The 18,512-nt window shown below is 64.6% G+C and overlaps 2 protein-coding genes across 4 annotated transcripts in view; one reads left to right on the forward strand and one right to left on the reverse strand.

The window, feature by feature from the left end:
• The window catches only part of AK8 (adenylate kinase 8), a 60,426-nt gene extending 50,803 nt beyond the window's left edge, over positions 1–9,623 (reverse strand). For both annotated transcript variants that reach the window (XM_081104049.1, XM_081104048.1), the window contains exons 1-5: positions 9,489–9,623; positions 8,048–8,132; positions 3,792–3,841; positions 1,833–1,946; positions 194–262 (exon numbers count right to left, since the gene is read on the reverse strand). In XM_081104049.1, the coding sequence (XP_080960175.1) occupies positions 194–262; positions 1,833–1,946; positions 3,792–3,841; positions 8,048–8,132; positions 9,489–9,572 (402 nt within the window). In that variant the 5' untranslated portion in view covers positions 9,573–9,623. The remainder of the gene's footprint in view (positions 1–193; positions 263–1,832; positions 1,947–3,791; positions 3,842–8,047; positions 8,133–9,488) is intronic.
• A 584-nt stretch (positions 9,624–10,207) lies between these two features.
• SPACA9 (sperm acrosome associated 9) lies at positions 10,208–17,753 on the forward strand. Of its 2 annotated transcripts, XM_081103614.1 has the most exons (5): positions 10,208–10,333; positions 13,960–14,136; positions 15,738–15,940; positions 16,441–16,588; positions 17,686–17,753. In XM_081103614.1, the coding sequence occupies exons 2-5, from the start codon at positions 13,993–13,995 to the stop codon at positions 17,695–17,697; spliced, it is 507 nt and encodes a 168-aa protein (XP_080959740.1). In that variant the 5' UTR covers positions 10,208–10,333; positions 13,960–13,992; the 3' UTR covers positions 17,698–17,753. The 2 variants fall into 2 exon arrangements, with proteins under 2 accessions (XP_080959740.1, XP_080959739.1); XM_081103613.1 differs by having other exon boundaries at positions 16,441–17,753.
• Positions 17,754–18,512: the final 759 nt, after the last annotated feature.

The following is an 18,512-nucleotide window of genomic DNA, read 5'->3' on the forward strand; positions in this document are numbered from 1 at the left end:
CCCAGATTCCACCTTGTCCTTTTCCCTCCATCCAAGGTGAAACCCACGTCCACGGCCTGACCCTCCCCGAGCTCCAGTTTGGCCATGGCCCCCGGTCATCTCCGCTCGGGATGGGACCCTCGCCCTCGCCCTCCCTCCACCTGGTGACCACCCCACGCCCCTTCCCCCAGCGCCAGCCCCGTGGGGCTCTCACCCGGCTGACGCAGTCGTCCTCGAGCAGGCGCTCCTGGACCAGTCTGACGAGCAGCACGCTGGGCACCGACTGAGGAAGGAGCACAGGGGAGTGAGGGCGCGTTCGGCGGGCCAGGGCCCAGGCTCCCAGGGGCTGTGCTGGCCCGAGGGCCACGCCCGCAGATCCCGCATCTTCAGCAAACTCAGGCTCTGAGCTCCCGGAGAAGCTGCTGGACGGGGGGCTGTTTCCGCCATTGCCCGTATCCCCCAGCTCTCTCGGCACTTCCCAGGCTGGCGGGAGGGGGGGGGGGCAGGGAGCATCGCCCCTCCTACCCTCTCCTGACCCCTCCGTCCCCTCCGTCCCCAGGCAGGGCCAGCTGACATCCAAAGCCAGCTTCCAGGGACCCATCTCCCTCCCTGACAACACCCATTCGTTCAAACAGGTAGGGATGCATGGGACACAGGGACGCTTGGGGGTGGGGGGAACTGTGCAATCAAAGAACAGGAGCTGAAAGGCGACAGGTCGGGGGCGCGGTGCCCCCCAGTCTGCGCAGCGGGGGACGGGGGACGGGCTGCTGACTCTGAGCGGCCCCTCCTGGGTGCCCCCCGCCGGGTGCTGTCCAGATGCCAGCTTTGATGTGTCACAGAGCTGAGCGGGGCTCCGGGCCTTCTCCACACCCCGCTGAGCTGCCTGTGGGAGCCAGGCCCCCTTCCAGAGCCGCCAGGCTCTCCCGCCCCAGCCCCAGCCCCAGCGCCTGGCTCTTTTCGGAGAACTGGGGACACACCGATGGGGCCCAGCGAAGCCCCGCGGGCACAGCCCAGGGGCAGCCCCGGCCCCTCCTCCTCCGCTCACTCGGCCGCACCCAGCAGCTCCTTTCAAAGGGGCCGTGCTGGCTCCAAACAGCAGGCCACCGGCCCGCGGGCGCCACCTGCGACCAGGCCCCTAGCAGGGCAGCGTGCACCCCTTCCTTCAGCCCCTGAGACGCTTGTCCTCCCTGACCCGCCCCCACGTCCTTGCCTCTCATCTCCCCTGCACCCGGGCTGCCGGCCAGAGAACCCCAACAAGGCCCCCTGAAAGCAGGCCGTGTGGCCTGAAATGTGCTGACCGTCAGCCTAAGGAATCCCGGGAGGAATTTCCTAACCGCCCTCCTCTCTCCGCTGAACTTTACACCCAAAAGCATCTTCCCCTGGAAATAAGCCCCTTCCCCCCTTCCCCCGCCCCGCCCCAAGCTTGTCTCCTGCAGAAAGTGAGATTCCACTTTCTTTGTAAAACCATCTTCCTACTCCCAACGTTGGCGGCCCTCAAGCTGTAACCCCACACTCTGGCTCCTGCAGGACCGTGGGGGCAGGGGAGGGCAGGGGGCAGGGGCAGAGGCAGGGGAGGGCAGGGGGGCAGGGGCAGAGGCAGGGGAAGGCACAGGGGCAGGGGCAGGGGGCAGGGGAGGGCAGGGGGCAGGGGCAGAGGCAGGGGAGGGCAGGGGGGCAGGGGCAGGGGAGGGCAGGGGGGCAGGGGCAGGGGAGGGCAGGGGGCAGGGGAAGGCACAGGAGGAGGGAGAGGACAGTGAGGGGGCAGCACTTGCTCCCCGAGTGCCAGGCAGGCCATGGGGCAGGAAGCCTGGGACTTGGCAGTCAGACAGCGCTCTGTGGGGGGCCAGCCCTACCCTCTTCCTCTCGTAGTGCCTCCGGGCCCCTTCGGCCAGCTCCGAGTGGTCCATGGCCAGCAGGCTGTCCAGGGTGAGGAGGTTGGTCTTCAGGTGCTTGGCGAGCCACATGGCCTGCAGGAAGCAGAAGCCATAGCCATAATGGAGGGAACCCCAGGACACTCCCAGGCCCTTCCCTGTTCCGTGAGCCCAGCCTGGCCACAGGGGGGCGTCACTGTCTCTACAGGAGGCTCCGGGAGACAACCCCGGCGGCACCCCCAGCAGCCCACCTGCTCAGGAGCTAAACCCCTGCCCCCTGCTGCTGGCTGTGCGTGGTGGAGCCCGCGGGCCATGAGCTGTGACCTCAAGACAGGGAACGGAGATGTACCCTAAATGTGGGCGGGCACCCTCGATGCTGACTTCTTTTTCTGGTTGATTTCAGAGAAGGACAGAGAGATGGAAACCTCAGTGAGGAGAGAGAATCACTGGTCGGCTGCCTCCTGCTCGCCCCACACGGGGACCGAGCCCGAAGCCCGAGCATGTGACCTTGACCGGAATCGAATGCAGGGGACCCTCCAGTCAGCAGGCCGACGCTCTACCCACTGCGCCACACCAGCCAGGGCGATGCTGGCTTTTTCTTAGGGACGGGGAGGCGGCCTCTCCTGTCCCATGTGTAGGCTCATTCACAGCTACTACAGACACAGGGGAGAGTGAGTCCTCAGGGATAATAACGCATAGAAGGCTCTCAACGCCAAGCCGACCCCTGGCCATGTTGGCATCGGGAGGCATGAGCCTGACCCTCTCCGCTCGCTCCTCACGCTGGAAACGCGGTGACGCGTCAGCAGACAGCCCTTGGGGGCCTCTGCCTGGATTTTACTGGATGTCGCCTTATTGTGAAGAGAGGTGCTATGTGTCCCCCCATGCGGGGGCGGGGGGGGGGAGCGGGCAGCTAAGCACTGTGGGCCTGCCCGCCTCGGGGAGGGGCGGGGCCTGACAGAAGGTCTCTTGCTTGAGTCACAGATGCTGCGTCAACGCTCCCTGGGCTCAGAGCAGAGCCAGAGCAGGGACAGTGGCGACCGTCTGGGGGACAAAGGCCCTCGGCCCAAGGAGCCCTCACGCCCGGCCGCCACCGGCTCCAACACGGCTCGGGGAGCCCAGCCAGTGCAGAGGCCACCCCCAGCCTCAGCATGGCCTCGGGGCGCTCTCCAGGAGGCCTGGGCCTCCCCAGCAGACGCTGTCGGGTGAGAGCAGAGTGCCGGGCCTGGTGCTGCGAGGCGACCTGGCCTGGGGCTCAGCTGGTTGAGCGTCGGAGTCTTATGGGCAGGCTTTGGGCTCGATCCCCAGTGTGGGGCGTGCAGGAGGCCGCTGATGGGTGTTTCTCTCTCATCACTGATGTTTCCATCTCTCTCCCTCTCCCTTCCTCTCTGAAATCAATAAAAATACATTTTAGAATAAAAAAGAATTGAAGCACAGTAACCTCTATCTTGGGTAAAAACTGCTGTTTAAAATTTTAACCCTGCTATTCTGGCTTCTGTAAACGCTTGCTTGCTTAAATAATGGGGAAAATAAGACAACTCCCACTCCAGAGAGGCCAGAAACCATGCCCCAGACAGAGCTGTCAGTGCTGCGCCAGGCCAGGCCTGGAGATGTGGTCTCACGGCCCCTTCCCAGCGCGCAGGCCCTTCCTCAGAAGGCCCGGAAGTCTCGTTCCAAATGTGGAAAACAAAGAGCTGAAAAAAAGTATGAATAGGAAAGACTTCCTCCACGTGGGGCCCAGAATTTGACAGAGACACTCTGCTCTGAGCCCGCCAGCGCGAGCGTAATAATACAAGACTCCACGTTAATTTGGCTTATCGATCAAGGCGTCTTCTGATTTACAGTAAGTCAGAAGCCGGAGACGGGGAAGGACGGAGTCGCTGAGCGCAGCCTCGTCCCGCTTTGGGGGTGTTACCGCGTCGCACACGCAGGGGACACACTCACGATGGTTGTCTTCCCCGAGGCGGGCGGGCCCAGGACCACGATCTTCGGCACTGCGGGAGGAAGGGGCACGCGTCACCGCGTGCGCTCGGCAGAGCCCCTCCCGCCCTCCGACGCTGGGTGCACAGCCTTTATCCCTCCTCCCGGTTTCGTTTTCTGCAGGTGACACGTTTGTAACCGCGGTTCCCGCCAGAGAACATTCTCTGTGCGTAGAGGTAAGTGATCCCCCAGACGGCTCATTTTTCTGTCTCCGAGGGAACACGGACGGACGCGGTGAGTTTGCCAAACTAATAAGTATCAGGAACAACTGAGATTCCGAACGTCAAGCATTTAAACAGGGGCTTTGTCTCAGGGATGAAGCGGCATTTTATGTAAATCGACCTCGGAAGCTTCCCCCCTATATTCATGCCCTCTTACTTAGTGAACTGCGTTCCCTGCCATTTTGCAGAGGGGAGTATGGGGAGCCTGCAGGTAGGGGCAGGGACCTCTCCCCGCCCAGAATCCCCACCGTGGCTCCCAGGCCACCTCGAGGGGCAGCTGCCTGAAGACCAGCATCTGAAGGTCCCCAGGGTGGGAGGTGCTCGAGCTGGGCTCCAAACGCAGGAACCCAGGAACCGCAGGAACCGGAACATGGCACCTGGACCCCGATCCCTCCCCTAACGGTGCGGAGCCAGGGGCACAGAGCAGAGGTGGGATGATGGACAGAGGTGGTCCGTGCAGAGGACGGACGGGCGCCATCCCCAGCTGGGAGTGGACGCCGAGAAGGACCTAGAGGGCCCACGATGGAGGGAGCAGCAGCCCACACCCAGCAGGCGGCCTGGGTTAGCAGCTTTGCCCAGCTTCACAGCACCTGCTCGTCTCCAGGGAAAATGCGGGGAGAAAGTCCAAGGTCATTCAAGCTGAGTCCCCCAGTGCTCACGGAGCGCCTCCTCCGTGCTGGGCGCTGGGCCGGAGGCTGGGCACTGACACGGAGGGGTCCTCCTCTGCCCGCCTGGGACACGGGACCACTCTCTCCTCAGAACACGCGTGACGGGACACTGTGTCAGCTCTGCCGCTGTGGGATTTCCAACGGGTGGCTCTAGAGCACGGCTGTTTCTGCGTCGCGAAACACTCGCAAGTCTGGCTCACCGGCCCCACCCATGTGTGAGGGGCAGAACTTGCTTCTCGGACGCCCCCTCTCCTGTGGGGGGTGATGTGGGTCGGGGTGGGGGTCAGGAGGTGCGCCTGGAGCCCCTCCACGGCCTGGCCGCCTGCGGGAGGCGCTGCGAGGCTCCGCCCAGCACAGCCACACACTTCCCTCCGGGGCGGCTCGCTCCCAGCATTCTTCTGGCCAAAGGGCTGTGACCTTCAAGTCCTCCAGGGCCCAGAGGGCTGACCTCCACCGGAGGCTGGTGTGTCCTGCTCAGTGGGACGGCCTGGCCGCCCTGGGGTCCAGGGGCGGGCAGCCTCACTCCTACTTCCTCACCTGTCATCTCGCCAGGACTGTCGTCCTCCCCCAACCCAACGCCTGCGCCACAGCTGAGCAGCCGGGGTGTCGCTGTCCCCCCGACGGCAGGCTCCCCGAGGTCTCCCCCTGCACAGCCCGGACCTCCCCCTCGGCTGTCCTGAGGCGCCACCGTTGTCACCACCATGGCTGCCTCCTGCCAATGGTGCCCTCTGCCCTCAGCATTCCTGGGCGCGAGCGGCAGGAAGCCGACGCCCTGAGTCCAAGGGCCGAGAGGTTGGCAGAATCCTGCACAGGAGGAGCCAGGCAGGGCCACCGCCTCCCCCCCCCAGGAGCAATGCAGCGTGGGGGGACACAGCACTGACTGCCCAGGCACCAGACACTGCAGCCGTGGCTGGAACGTGGGCTGTGGGGCTGCCCCGGATGTGCCCCCACTGTCACCCAGGAACCAGGCCCTGCAGGGCCACCAGGGAGAGCATCTCCCAGGCTGCACCCCATCTGGGCTCACCTGACCAGTGACCTCAGAGCACCGCCCCCCACCCCCCGCCCTGGAAATGAGGTGGCTGTGGGGACAGAGGGTCAGGTGAGCAGCTGAGGGAGAGTGGAGCTGGGGTGCCACGACAGGTGTGGGGGAGGGGAGCCAAGGGGGGAGGGTGGCCAAGGGGGAGGGCCTTGTGCATTGGGGCCGTGGGACCGTGGGAGAGGGCCTGCTTGCCAGAGCCAGAGGAGGTGCAGGCGGGGCGTGGTCTGGCCTGTGTACCCCTCTCCTGGCTGCCGCTTAACCAGAGCTCTGGTCACAGGCCTCCCCTCAAGGTCCTCGGACCCTGGGCCAGACCCAGCAGGCTCAGGGCCTGCGGAACCCGCGGAGAAGGGGAACGCAGTCCAACAGGAGCATTTGGGGGACGGGGGGACTCCTAAGTTGCACGTCCATCTCGACAAAGCAACAGGTCTCAGGGGCTGCTGGGGAAGCCTCAACAGACCCCGTAAGTGACACCCAGAGTCCTTTCTCATCCGTGGAAATGCCTAGAAGGGAACAGCCACGGCCTCCCCCGCCCAGGTTCTCGTGCACATTTACCTGCTTAACTTCAGCTGCTTAAACCTACCGCCCTGCTGGTGAGTAATTACTTATCAACAGCATCACGCAGGCTGCGGGCTGCCACCGGCAACCAACTGCTTCCAACCACTTAAAACGGAATCAAAGGCTCTCGTCCTCTGCGCCCATCGAGGCTTAACGAGGAGGCCTAACGAGGAGACCATTTAAATTCACCAGAAAGCCCTCGGGGGCGGGCTCCTCCGCAGCTTTCCCGGCAAACGCCTGCTAAGCAACGCAGCGCACGCTCCACAGCGCAGCTCACACCACGGCCATCTCGGGCTAGGGTTAGGGTTAGGGTTAGGATTAGGGCGTCCGTGTCGCCCAGGGCTACTCTGAACGCCCGCTTTGTCCCGGAGCTGCTGGTCCCGCGGTGTGGGGGCTGCCCACCGCGTGCTCACTCACTGGGCGAGTCCAGAACCTTCTCCCTCCGCACCAGCCACCGGGGAAGCAGAGGGTGAGAGCCGGCTTCCAGGGATCACAGGCGGCTGCGTGGCTGGGAGGAGGCGGGACAACCTGACTCACTGGCCCAGGTGGACCTCCCGCTGTGTGAACGGAGATCATGGCCATGGCCGTCTGGGCGGGAAGGCAGGGAGGCACAGTGGGCAGCTGAAGGGGTGCTCCCGGCACCGAGCTCACAGTCAACATCAGTGCTCATTCCTGCCCCGCGGGAGGCTCAGAAAAGGCCGCTGGGCTCTCGGAACCGGAACCTCCGGCCCAGGTCTGCGAGGGTCCTCCCTCGGAGCTCTGCAGCTACGCCTGGCACCTGCGGGCAGAGCTCGTGGTGGCGACCGGTGTGCCCGGCTCATGGGCCTGGCGTCTCCTTTCTCTTCCATTTTTTAAAAAAATTTTTTTATTGATTTCAGAGAGGAAGGGAGAGGGAGAGATAGAAACATCAATGATGAGAATCATTGATCGGCTGCCTCCTGCACGCCCCACACTGGGGATTGAGCCCGCACCCCGGGCATGTGCCCTGACCAGGAATCGAACCCTTCAGACCGCAGGCCGACGCTCTATCCACTGAGCCAAACTGGCTAGGGCTCTCTTCCTTTTTTTTTAAGCTACTCAGAGTCCTTTCTCATCTGAGCCTCTGAGCCCCTCCACAGGCAACTCGGGCCTCCCCCTGAGGCTGCCCAAGCGCTCTGCCGCTGGGCTGGCTCCTGCAAAGCAGGCTGCTCCAGTGAAAGGGACACAGAGCCGCTTCCCCTGACAGCCACTCGGGACAGACTGTCCTCCCGCTCCTGGCAGATGGACCCGCGGGCAGAGCCTCTCCTCCCCACGCCCCGGTCCCAAGCTCTGGCCGTGGGTCCAGCCGACCTGCACCCGGGCCGTGGCATGGGAGCTCTGGAACTCACGAAGGGGCGCCCATCAGGAGACCGTGAGGAAAATAGTGGCCGTGAGTGCCGCCTGTCTAGGTAGACCAGACGCCACACTTACACCTGACGAGCGATCACAGAGCTTACACCCCGCGGGGGCCATCGGCCGGCGCGCGGGAGAGCATGAATCATGGGTTCCGTGGGCCACGACAAGGTGTTTCCTTTAATGACCCCACGAGAGAATTGCTAGTTGTGCTCCTGAAGAAATGAGGGAATTCTTCAATTCACCACCAGCCCCAATGGTCCAAGCCCCCCCTCTCCTGTTCGGACCCTTCTTCAGACACCGGAGGACAGAGCGGCCCCCAGCTGCTGGGGGTGGGGAGGCGCAGGGAGGGCCCCGCGTGCTCACCACAGTCGTTGTTTCGATGCAAGTGCTCGATCATGAACTGGAGGGGATCCGCGGGCTGGTGGATCAGAAGCTGCTCCAGCATGCTCTGTGGGTGCAGGGCAGACACCCAGGTAGTTAACCCCTGCAGGGGCGCCCACAGCCCCCAGCTCAGGTGGCCCAGCACCCTGGTCACCGTGGATAAAGGCCAGGAGGCCTGGTCTCACCACTGCACCCATCAATACGCCTTCCCCCTGGGACCCAGCCCCTGCCCTGATGGCGGCCGCTTGGGTCCACGTGAGCAGACACGAGGGAGGGGCTGTGTGGGTGCTGCTGCGGAGGGGCCTCGCCCTGGCTCAGTCGGTCCCAGGGCCCCCCGCCTCGTCCCTCTGTGCTTCACAGACCCTTCTCTGTTCTCATGCACGCGAGCCACGGCCAGGGCTGCTCCCTCGGCTTGGAACAGGCTGCCTCGGCCCTCAGCTCAGCCAACGTGCCTTCCTGACCACGCTGACTTCCTGACCATTCGCTGCTGCAGCCCCGTGTCCCGTCACGGCCTCACGCTGTCCCAGCGCCAGGCACAGTCACAGCCAGTGCCCAAGAACACGTGTGCTGGGGGACACGGCCATCGCTGCTACCAAAGGCCCTCCAGGTGGGACGGAGTATTCACCTGCCAACTACCTCCACAGTCCTGGACAGCCTGGCCTCTCTCTCTCTCTCCCTCTCCCCGCTCCTCTATCAGTTAACACTTTCCAAAGGAAGCACAGGCTCGCTGGAGAGATGGAGACGGGTGCATAGCCTGAGCTCTGCTCTCCTGTGTGCAGGTTGAGGTTCAAATGACCACAGGCGTCGCCAAGGTGCCCCTGGGGGTGGGCAGACCCAGCAGAGCAGACAAAGGCTCTGGAGCGGGCTCAGCGGCCCCTTGGCCCTCAGAGTCGGTGTGGCTGGACCTCCAGCAGGTGCAGAAGGGTCACCTGCAGCACACGCTGGGGACTAAGGTCACACAGGGAGGGGGCCCAGTCAAGGTGGGCGCCCAGGAGGAGCTTGGGCGCAGCCAGGAACTCCTGGTCCTGAGGAGGAAGGGCAGGTGGGAAGCGCTGCTGTCCCAGGAGGCGGCCATCTCGGGGCGTGGGTGTGGGCATGGGCGTGGGCATGGGCATGCCACTGTGAGCTCGGGCGCCCCAGCTCAGAAACACCACGGCACGGGCGGGCCCTCTGGAGCTCAACCCTGCTAACCCCGCCTTTGACAGATGGGGGACTCGGACAGGGACCGCTCCAGGCCACCCAGCCGCCTGACGCAGAGCCAGGAGCCAACCCTGGTCAGGGTGGCTCGCCCCTTTTCTGCCCCCTGGGTCCGCGGGGTGGGGTGTCTTCAGACCGCGGTATCCCCCCGGGTCAGGGTGGCACAGGAGTCAGATTCCGCAAGCGGGGAAACCTCGTGAGAACAGACGTGGCCCCCCAGGGTCACCTGCATCATCTCGAAGACGTGGTGCCTCTCCCCGTACTGGGGCATTTCCGGGGGGATGCGGTGCGGGCCGGTGGTCGCGTCCATGCTGCCACGTCGGCCGCTCCCTAAGAACCACCGTTGCTAGGGGCACCGCCTCATGACGTCACCCACGCGCGCTGCTCCCTAGTGACCGCCGTCGCTAGGGACGCCGGCGACGTCATCGGCGCGCGCCGCGGGCTGGGCTCGCGCTCCAGGGCAGGTGCTTCCCCGCCGGGCCGCGCCCCCGCGTCTGCGCGTCGCAGCCGGCCCCTCGGGTCGCTTCCGCTGTGGCGCGCCCGGTGCACCCCCGTGCTGGGACCGGACCGCACCCCGACGGCAGAAGCGGACCCTGCTTCTGGTTCCTGGTTGTGCGCTCCGCCTGGTTTTGTGTCTGTGCACATTATGAACCAAAGCGGATCCCGGGCGTTAGGCTCTCTGGCCTCAGTTTCCCCATCTTTAAAACGGAGAGCAGAGCTAGGGCAGGGGATTTGAAGAGGGAAGAGAATCCATGGGGCCGACTGGAGGGCAAGGGCCCCGCTGGAAACCCTCCGCCCAACTCGCAGCTTCTGAGCCCTGGAGGCCCCGCCACCCCTCCGGAGGCGGGGCGGGAGGCCACGTGACCCGATTGCTATGGCACCCGCGGTAACAATCTGGCCGTGGCCCCGCCCCTTCTCACTGCGCCCTCCCCACCCTCCACGCCACGACCCTCCACGCCCTGCGACTGGCCTCCCGCTTCTCCCGGGCCCCAGGCACCCACGGAGGCACTGCAGCTTCGGGGCGTTCTGTGAGTGAAGGCCGCTGTAGACAAGCAGAGGCTACAGCCCCAGGTTCGGAAACTGGGGAGGGGGCGAGCCGGGGTGCAGGGGCCCGTCGGGGGAGGGGAAAAGGGTGCGGCGCCGTGGGGGTCTCGTCCATCCCAGTGGGGCGGGACCGGCAGGCTTGGGACGCAGCCCTGAATGGGCGGCTCTAGCTCTTGCTGCCCTTCTGCGCTCTGCCGCGGTGTGTGCTCATTGTGGAGAGGGCGCGTGGCCTAGTCAGTCCAGATTGCCCCGAGTTCAAATCCCGCGGGCACTCTTACAGCTGGGGAGCCTGCCCCGGGCCTCGCTTTCCTTCCCGATGAAGTGGGGGTGTTGGGAGGACCCCAGGAGCTAACATATCTGAAGTGTTAGGCAGTGACTGGCGTCTGGTCAGGGCACACGACACAGGGGCTACTGGTAGCATGATCTCATCTCATCTTTGCACAACCCTGAGGAATGGGGACTTTCATTCCCATTTTGCACACGAGACTTTGGAGGATGAGCAGTCGCTGGCTGTGTGATTTGGGGCAAGTCATTTCCCCTTCCACTGATCACTAGGCTCCAAAAGCTCCTTGCAGAGCCTCCGCCCGAATCCCCTCGCTTTATAGCTGGGTAAACTGAGGCCCAGGAAGGGGGCCATTGTGGGCCAGGGTCACTTGTTCATCACGGGCAGAGCCAGGGCTGGAACTAGGTGTCCTGCCTCCTAGCCGAAGCCTTTGCCACCAGTCACCGGCCCAGAGAACCGTGCGGGGCTGAGTCCCGCCTCCTCCCTCCCCCTCAGAACGGCTTCCTCAAAGCGTGCAAACCTCGGGGGCTTGTCAAACCCAACGGCAAAGACAGCCCCCGAACAAAGGTGCAAGAACCAAGCCTGCAATTTGCACCCGAGGTTGGGTTTGCTTCCTGGACATTTCTGAAATGACGCGCCTTCCTCATTTATTTTAAGCCCCAGGCGCTTTTCCTACCACGATGTAATCTTCCTTAGCAGCCTGGGAAAATACAAATCAATTAAAGCCAGAAACCTATTGGGTAATCACTTTTCCCTCCCGCCTCCCCGAGACCGAGAAGTGTCTGCACCCCATGCCTTTCATCCCAACTAATTTGGCGGCAGCGACTCCCGTTCAAGGGCGATCACTTTGGATAGCTTATTACAGCTCTTCTCGCGACATTCCGGGCGTGCGTGTCACCAGCCACTAGGATCAAGAACCCCGTCAGTTTTGCTCTCGGGGGCTCTGGGGGCCACCAGCAGAGGTAGTGCTGTATCCCTGGAGGACTTGGCAGCCCCAGGGAGTGGCAGGGAGCCAGGCGCACCGGGCGGCCCCCAATGCCAGTCCTCACTGCTTTGGAATGAGGAACAGGGAACAGCGATGGGAGTGGAAGCAGGACCCCCAGGAGGGCTCAGGCAGCACTTCAGGCCCTTGGTTGCACCCCCTGCACCCCCTGCCACACTCACTCTCATGTCGGGCACGTTTGTCTCTATGGACCCTCTCAGAGGGAAGGAGGGAGACACTCAAGTTAAGAGCCCAGACTTTATAAGGTCAGGCAGAGGCGTGGGGGGTTCTGGCGTGACCTCAGCTTCATCCTCTGCCAGGGGGGGCATAACTGGGGGCCCTGTGCACAGGGCCGTGGTGAGGACTTGAGGTCGGGCCCGTCCAGGGTTCTAGAGCCCCACCAAGCAGCCTGCGGCCCTAGGAGGATGGGGCGAGCCATCCAGGCTCTGCTTAAGGGCCCGGCACCTGCCCTGCCCCAGCTCCTCTCCCGCACGCCCCTGTGCCGGCGGTGTAGCCCCTGGTTCCTGCTCCCGGCTTCCCCTTCTCTTTAGCTGCGCCCTGATCTAAGCCACTCCCACTCACTGATCCCCCCTGCCCACCCCTCGTGAGTGCGTGCGCTAGGCCAGGCCCTGGTGAGCCTGAGGCCGGGTGGGGGGGGAGGGCAGGGGGGGGGACCCGTGGGGCTGCCTCCAGGTGTGGGGGTGGCCATATCTGGGCGGGATGCGGCAGGTGGTCAGCACACAGGGGGCCCCCGCTGCATCCCCACCGTCGGCTCCCCACCTGTGCCGGCTCAGATGGGGCAGTGCTGGGTGGGGAGGAGGTGGCCTGGCCCTGGGCCCGCCGGTCCCCTGCGAGCTGCGCGGCTCTGTTGGCAAACACAGGCGCTATGGCTCCCGGGACAGACTCAGCCGCTGCCGCTGAAGTGCTCCCCCTTATACTTTCAGGGACCCCCTCGGGTTTACGGGCACCATTGTCAGGGCCCCCTCTGGCGCGGCTCCTTGATGGCGGCCTGGCTGCGGTCCAGCTCCCGCCCAGGGTTTGGCTGCCTCCCTGTCCTCCCGTTCTCTGGTTCACTGCCCCCACCCTCCCGACAGAGGCCCCTACCCTCCCGACAGAGGCCCCCACCGTCCTGGACAGAGGCCCCACCATCCCGGACAGAGGCCATCTTCTGTCCGTTCTTGCATTTCCTTTCATCAGGACGCCATCTCCTCTTGCCACAGAGATGCCCTCTCTGGCGCCAGCCCTGCCCTGGGCTCAGGTGCTGAGGGACACCCAGCAATAATGCCCCCCCCCCCCCAGCTCCAACCTGCTCTCACGCCTCTCCTGGGACCTGCCAGGAAGCCTGGAATGGGTCCTCCTGGTCCCGTCCTTCCCTGTAACTTCTCACTGGGACCTGCCCTCCGGCCCAGCCTCCTGACCCTGCTCACCTGGGGCACGTGCAGGCCTGGGCTCCAGGTGTGCTGGTGCCCCAGAGGCCGTGGCAGCTTCGAGGATGCTGCTCAGCCCTCAGGCAGCCTGGAGCCTGGGGAGGGGGGAGGGGGCGGGGGTCTGTGGAGCAAGTTTGCTGTGACATCCTGGGTGTCAGTATCCCCCCACCCCCGGAAGTAAGGGGAGTTGATCTGCTGAGGCCCCTTCCGACTCTGACATCCCACAGGTCTGTGAGCTGGAGCAAGCGGCGTGTGCTCAGCAAAATGATGATGTCACGGGGGCAGAGCCCACCACAGCCTTTCTGCTCCCAGAGCAGATTGTGGGGGAGCTGCGGACACCTGGCCCGAGCCAGGGACCTAGGCACCCAGCGAGCATCCCCCTCCCATCCCCCTCCCAATGGGGGTAGGCAGGAAGGAGGGGCCAGCAGGGAGGGCAGGGCCCTGCCCCAAGCCCAGAGCTGGGGAGTCTCAGCCAGGGCTGGCCCCTCCCTGCCTGGCCCAACGCAAACAGCCCGGTCCAAGCTGATGGGCTCAGATGTCTCACGCTGGGGCACATGCCCTGATCCCAGCTTTTGCTGGCACCACGGGGAGGCACTGGAGGCTGAGCGTGTGTGCGTGCGCGGGTATGTGTGCGTGCGTGAGTGTGCGTGCGTGCCCGCATGTGTATGTCTGTGTGTGAAACTCAGTGTGGAGAGGCTGAGGACCGGAGACGTTCTCGCCCACGGGGAGGGAAGAAAGTCACACTTCATGGCAAAGAATGTGTCCTTGCGAGATACATGGGCGTGGGTCGGGCTCAGCTCTCTCAAGGGGGAGTGGGGGGCTGGATGGGAGGGCTCACTCCCTTCTTGCAAAATGGGGGTGACAGCAGCCCCTGCCCCCCAGGATGTGGGAGCCCCCCAGGTGCTCCCCCAGGAGGGCCTGCACCTGCAGCCCGGCCCTCAGCGCTCGCTCTTCCTCCCAGACTCCCGGGCCTGAAGGGAGCCCCCGGAGGACCATGAACGAGGCGAAGGAATCGCTGCGGAGCATCGAGCAGAAGTACAAGCTGTTCCAGCAGCAGCAGTTCACCTTCGTGGCGGCGCTGGAGCACTGCCGGGAGAACGCCCACGACAAGATCAAGCCCATCGCCAGCATCGAGCAGGTGGCGCCCAGGGGCGGGGCGGGGCGGGCTGGGACCCGGGCACCTGCCAGGCCCAGAGATTCCTGGGCAGCACCGGGCCGGCCCTCGCTGGAACCATGAGAAGCACCGAGGCCGAGAGAGGGGAAGCTCATGCCAGCATCAGGCCTGGGATCCTGGCTGGGGGGACGCGCTCAGGGGTAGGGCGACTGGAACAAGTGGGTACAAAGGCGGGCTCAAGGCTCAGCAACCAGGGCTTCGTCCCCGCTCTGCCCGGGCCTCCTCTGTGACCAGGGGCCTCCCTGTGCCTCCGTTTCTGCGGACGTCATGAGATGGCCCTCGGAACACGCCCAGCCTGTGTCCGGGCGTCTGAGGCCCGGGCTGGACGGCATGTACTGAGGGGCAGACACGGAGGGTCCAGCTGCCGGCTCCACTGGGTCCGAGCACAGCGCGTTTTCATTACCCGTGTCTCCCTGTGTGCGTGGGCCAGCGGGACTCGGGGCCTCAGCACCAGGGAGCTGCTGGGAAGTTATGGCTTGAGCCTCAGTGTCAGGAACACACACCCAGACCCTCCACCCCATCCTCCCCTCCCCCCATGGAGAACAGACCCCCTACTGGCAGCACCCCTTAAGACAGTTTTTCCCCTAATTTTTGTAAATATTTCTCCTGGTTCTTTAACTTGAAAAAACGTAACCGTACGGAAAATGAACACACACATGACCCAGACCAGGGGTGGGGACCATCGGGCCCACTGGCCGTAGGGGCCTGAGACATCCTTTGGTCTGGCCCGGCCCAGGCATGAGGGTGTGTTAATGAACTGTTTGACCAAATAGAGCAGCTCACACTGATCATGTGGCAGGACAAAGGTCCCCACCCCTGGCCTAGACACACCCACCCGTAACGCCGAGCCAGGCCTGGGTGCCTCCGAGACCCCGCCTGTCCCCAAGTCCTTCCGGCCCATCCCTCAGAGGCCCGCATCCCGGCACCGGGTGGGCTTCTGTCAGCGGAGCAGCACCTGAGACCCACCTGGGCTGGGGCTCAGCAGAGGCTTTTGGTAAAAGTGGCCCCACAATCTGACCCTCCACCGGACGTGTGGGCTCCTCACCCTCACCCTGCCCTCCACACCCATACACAGCAGGCGGCCGGTGACACTGCTCTGTGGTTACAGCACAGCCCAGGTTCCCACGGCCCACCACCCACCGCTCTGGGGCAGGTGCGGGGCAGGTGCGGGGCAGGTGCGGGGTTAGGTGAGGAGGAAACCGGGGCTGCACACAGGCTGCCGGTGCCGGGGCCCTGACCCTGCGGTTCTGGGAGCAGGGAGAGCCCGAGGGACTGCTGGATGCTTGTCCCATAAAAGCAACAGCCGGGCCCCTGCCCGCCCTCACTCCCCTGCAGCTGGGTTCAGGCCCCTGCCCGCCCTCACTCCCCTGCAGCTGGGCTCAGGCTCCTGCCCGCCCTCACTCCCCTGCAGCTGGGCCCCTGCCCGCCCTCACTCCCCTGCAGCTGGGCTCAGGCTCCTGCCCGCCCTCACTCCCCTGCAGCTGGGCTCAGGCTCCTGCCGGCCCTCGCTCCCCTGCAGCTGGGCTCAGGCTCCTGCCCGCCCTCGCTCACGCGCTGCCCTGCAGGTGCAGAGCTACACGGAGCACTACTGCACCAACTCCACAGACCGCCGCATCCTGCTCATGTTCCTGGACATCTGCACGGAGCTGAGCAGGCTCTGCCAGCGCTTCGAGACCCTGCACCCAGGCACCCCGATCACCAATAGCTTCCTGGACAAATGCAAGACCTTCGTGAGCCAAAGCAATGACCTGAGCAGCCTGAGAGCCAAGTAGGTCCCTCAGGCCCTGGTTCTGAGGCAGGGCGTGCTCCTGTGGGCAGGGGGCAGGCAGGGATGGGGGGAGGGGGTCCTCTGTAGAGAGGGAGCTGAGTAGAATGGGTGAAGCCGGTGGGAAATTCGAGGCCCTCATTCTGAGCCCCGGAACCACTGCCCAGAGCCCCGAATCCTCAGGGAGCTGCCGAGAGGCGCGGACAGGAGGCTGCAGGGGACACAGTGTAGTTTGCAGCTATCAGAGCAGGTTCCACAGCCCCTTGTCCAGGTCCTAGTAACTCCTTCGCATCAGGACTACCTGGGGCTCCGGTCCCCAAACCTGCTGACCCACAGCGTCCGGGGAACAGGGAGCCCCACCCGGTGCCTGCACAGGACTAACACCTCCCCAGGCGATGCGGAGGGAGGCCAGGCTCGAACACCCTGCCTGCGGGCAGGCAGGCGCTTGCCACCGGGCGGGGAGTCCCCGCAGCGGGGGCTCATGGGCCCCCTTGGCCCGGCAGGTACCCCCATGACGTGGTGAACCACCTGAGCTGTGACGAGGCCAGGAACCACTACGGGGGCGTGGTCAGCCTCATCCCCATCATCCTGGACCTGATGAAAGAATGGATCGCCCACTCGGAGAAGCTGCCCCGCAAAGCGCTGCAGCACGTGAGTGGGCCCGACACGCCCACGCCGGGGTGCCCTGCGGCCCCTGTGCCTTCTGCCCAGGCCACGAGCTCCCGGGCCCGCGCTACAAAACACCCCAGTAGGCAACTTACGAAAGGCAGCCTCAAACCCGGGGGGTTAGACCAAGGATGTTCAAAACCCCCCTGGAGACCCCCTGGTGGGAAACTGTAACCCAGAGCCAATGACCTCGCCCGGCCCTGCCCCGGCCCGCCCCGGCCAAGGGGTGCTGTCACTGAACTCACAGTCCCGAGTGGTCGACCCATTGTCACGGCACTCACAGTCCCTGCCCCTCATTAACCCCACGGGGCTGCCCAATATAGAGGGTGTCCCCAAAACTGTATACACACTTTAAAACAAATATATATTTTTTATTGATTTCAGATAAAGGAGAGGGAGAGAAACATCAATGATGAGAGAGAATCATTGATCGGCTGCCTCCTGCACGCCCCCCGCTGGAGATCGAGCCCGCAACCCAGGCGTGTGCCTTTGACCGGAATTGAACCTCCTGGTTCATAGGTTGACGCTCAACCACTGAGCCACACTGAACGGGCTGCATACACATTTACCAGCTGATGGCTCAACGGAGGTTTCTTTCTTTTCAGATTTAAGCCACTGGAATGAATAATAATTCAGTGTGTATACATTCGGGGGGACACCTGTGTGATAGAGACCCTTGCCCCTCCCTTGCCTTCACTTCTAACTTTCCCTCCTTGGACGACCAGCTCTGTGCCCTGAAGAGGAGCCCCACTTGGAGTGGTGGGTGGGGGTGGGGGGTCCCGGGGAGGCCAGGCAACAGCCAGGGCTCTGGCTGCCCGCACTCCCTCGGCCAGCCCCGGGCTGCAGGTCCAGCTCTCGGCTGAGGAGCACTAGGCAGGCGCAGCTCCCGGCGAGACAGGGCTGTCCACCGCCCAGGCGGCCGTGGGTGGCACACTGAGCGCCCGCAGCGCCACCGGCCTCTGGACCACAGCGCAGAGGGAACGAACCCGCCTTCCCCCCCCGGGAGCGGGGGCGGGGGGGTCCCTGACCTGGCTGCGGCAGGACGGTGCCTGGTCCTCACCTGACCGGCCTTTCCTCCGCAGGGGGCCACTTAGCTTCCCGTGCTCTTGCTTCCTGGGGCTGCCGCAAGAATAAACGTGTTCCTCCTCCATGCCTGGCTCGCCTCCTGGGTTTGCCCCTACAGGAAACCGCCTTTGTCCTGAGAGGCACTCTGGGCAGTGGCCTCACCAGCGAAACCGCTCGCAGAGCGGCCACGGGACAGAGCAGGCGGCCGCCCTGTGCTGGAGACCCGCCTCCGGCAAGGACGCCCGTGCTCGCCAGACAAAATGAAAAGCTGCCGCCCAAGTCTCGTCTCAAGGGCGCTGCTTCCACCCTTAGAACTCAGAGCAGCCCTTTCCAGGGGCAGCAGGTGGAGGCACGCACCTCAGACGGGCTTCCCTGGTCCTGTCCCAGCTCATCCCAGTGAGAGATGCTAAGGCCAGGGCCAATCTAACCAGGTTTATAGGCAGTTTCCGCCTCCCCCCACATCCCCCCACACCCCCAGTACAGGGTCCGCCTCCCCCGACACCCCCAGGAACAGGGTCCGCCTCCCCCCACACCCTCAGTACAGGGTCCGCCTCCCCCCACACCCCCAGTACAGGGTCCGCCTCCCCCCACACCCCCAGTACAGGGTCCGCCTCCCCCCACACCCCCAGGTACAGGGTCCGCCTCCCCCATACCCCCAGGTACAGGGTCCGCCTCCCCCATACCCCCAGGTACAGGGTCCGCCTCCCCCATACCCCCAGGTACAGGGTCCGCCTCCCCCCACACCCCAAGGTACAGGGTCCGCCTCCCCCCACACCCCCAGGTACAGGGTCCGCCTCCCCCCACACCCCCAGGTACAGGGTCCGCCTCCCCCCACACCCCCAGT

Source organism: Myotis nattereri (genome assembly GCF_964212035.1).
Source record: "Myotis nattereri genome assembly, chromosome: 12".
NCBI classification, from domain to species: domain Eukaryota; kingdom Metazoa; phylum Chordata; class Mammalia; order Chiroptera; family Vespertilionidae; genus Myotis; species Myotis nattereri.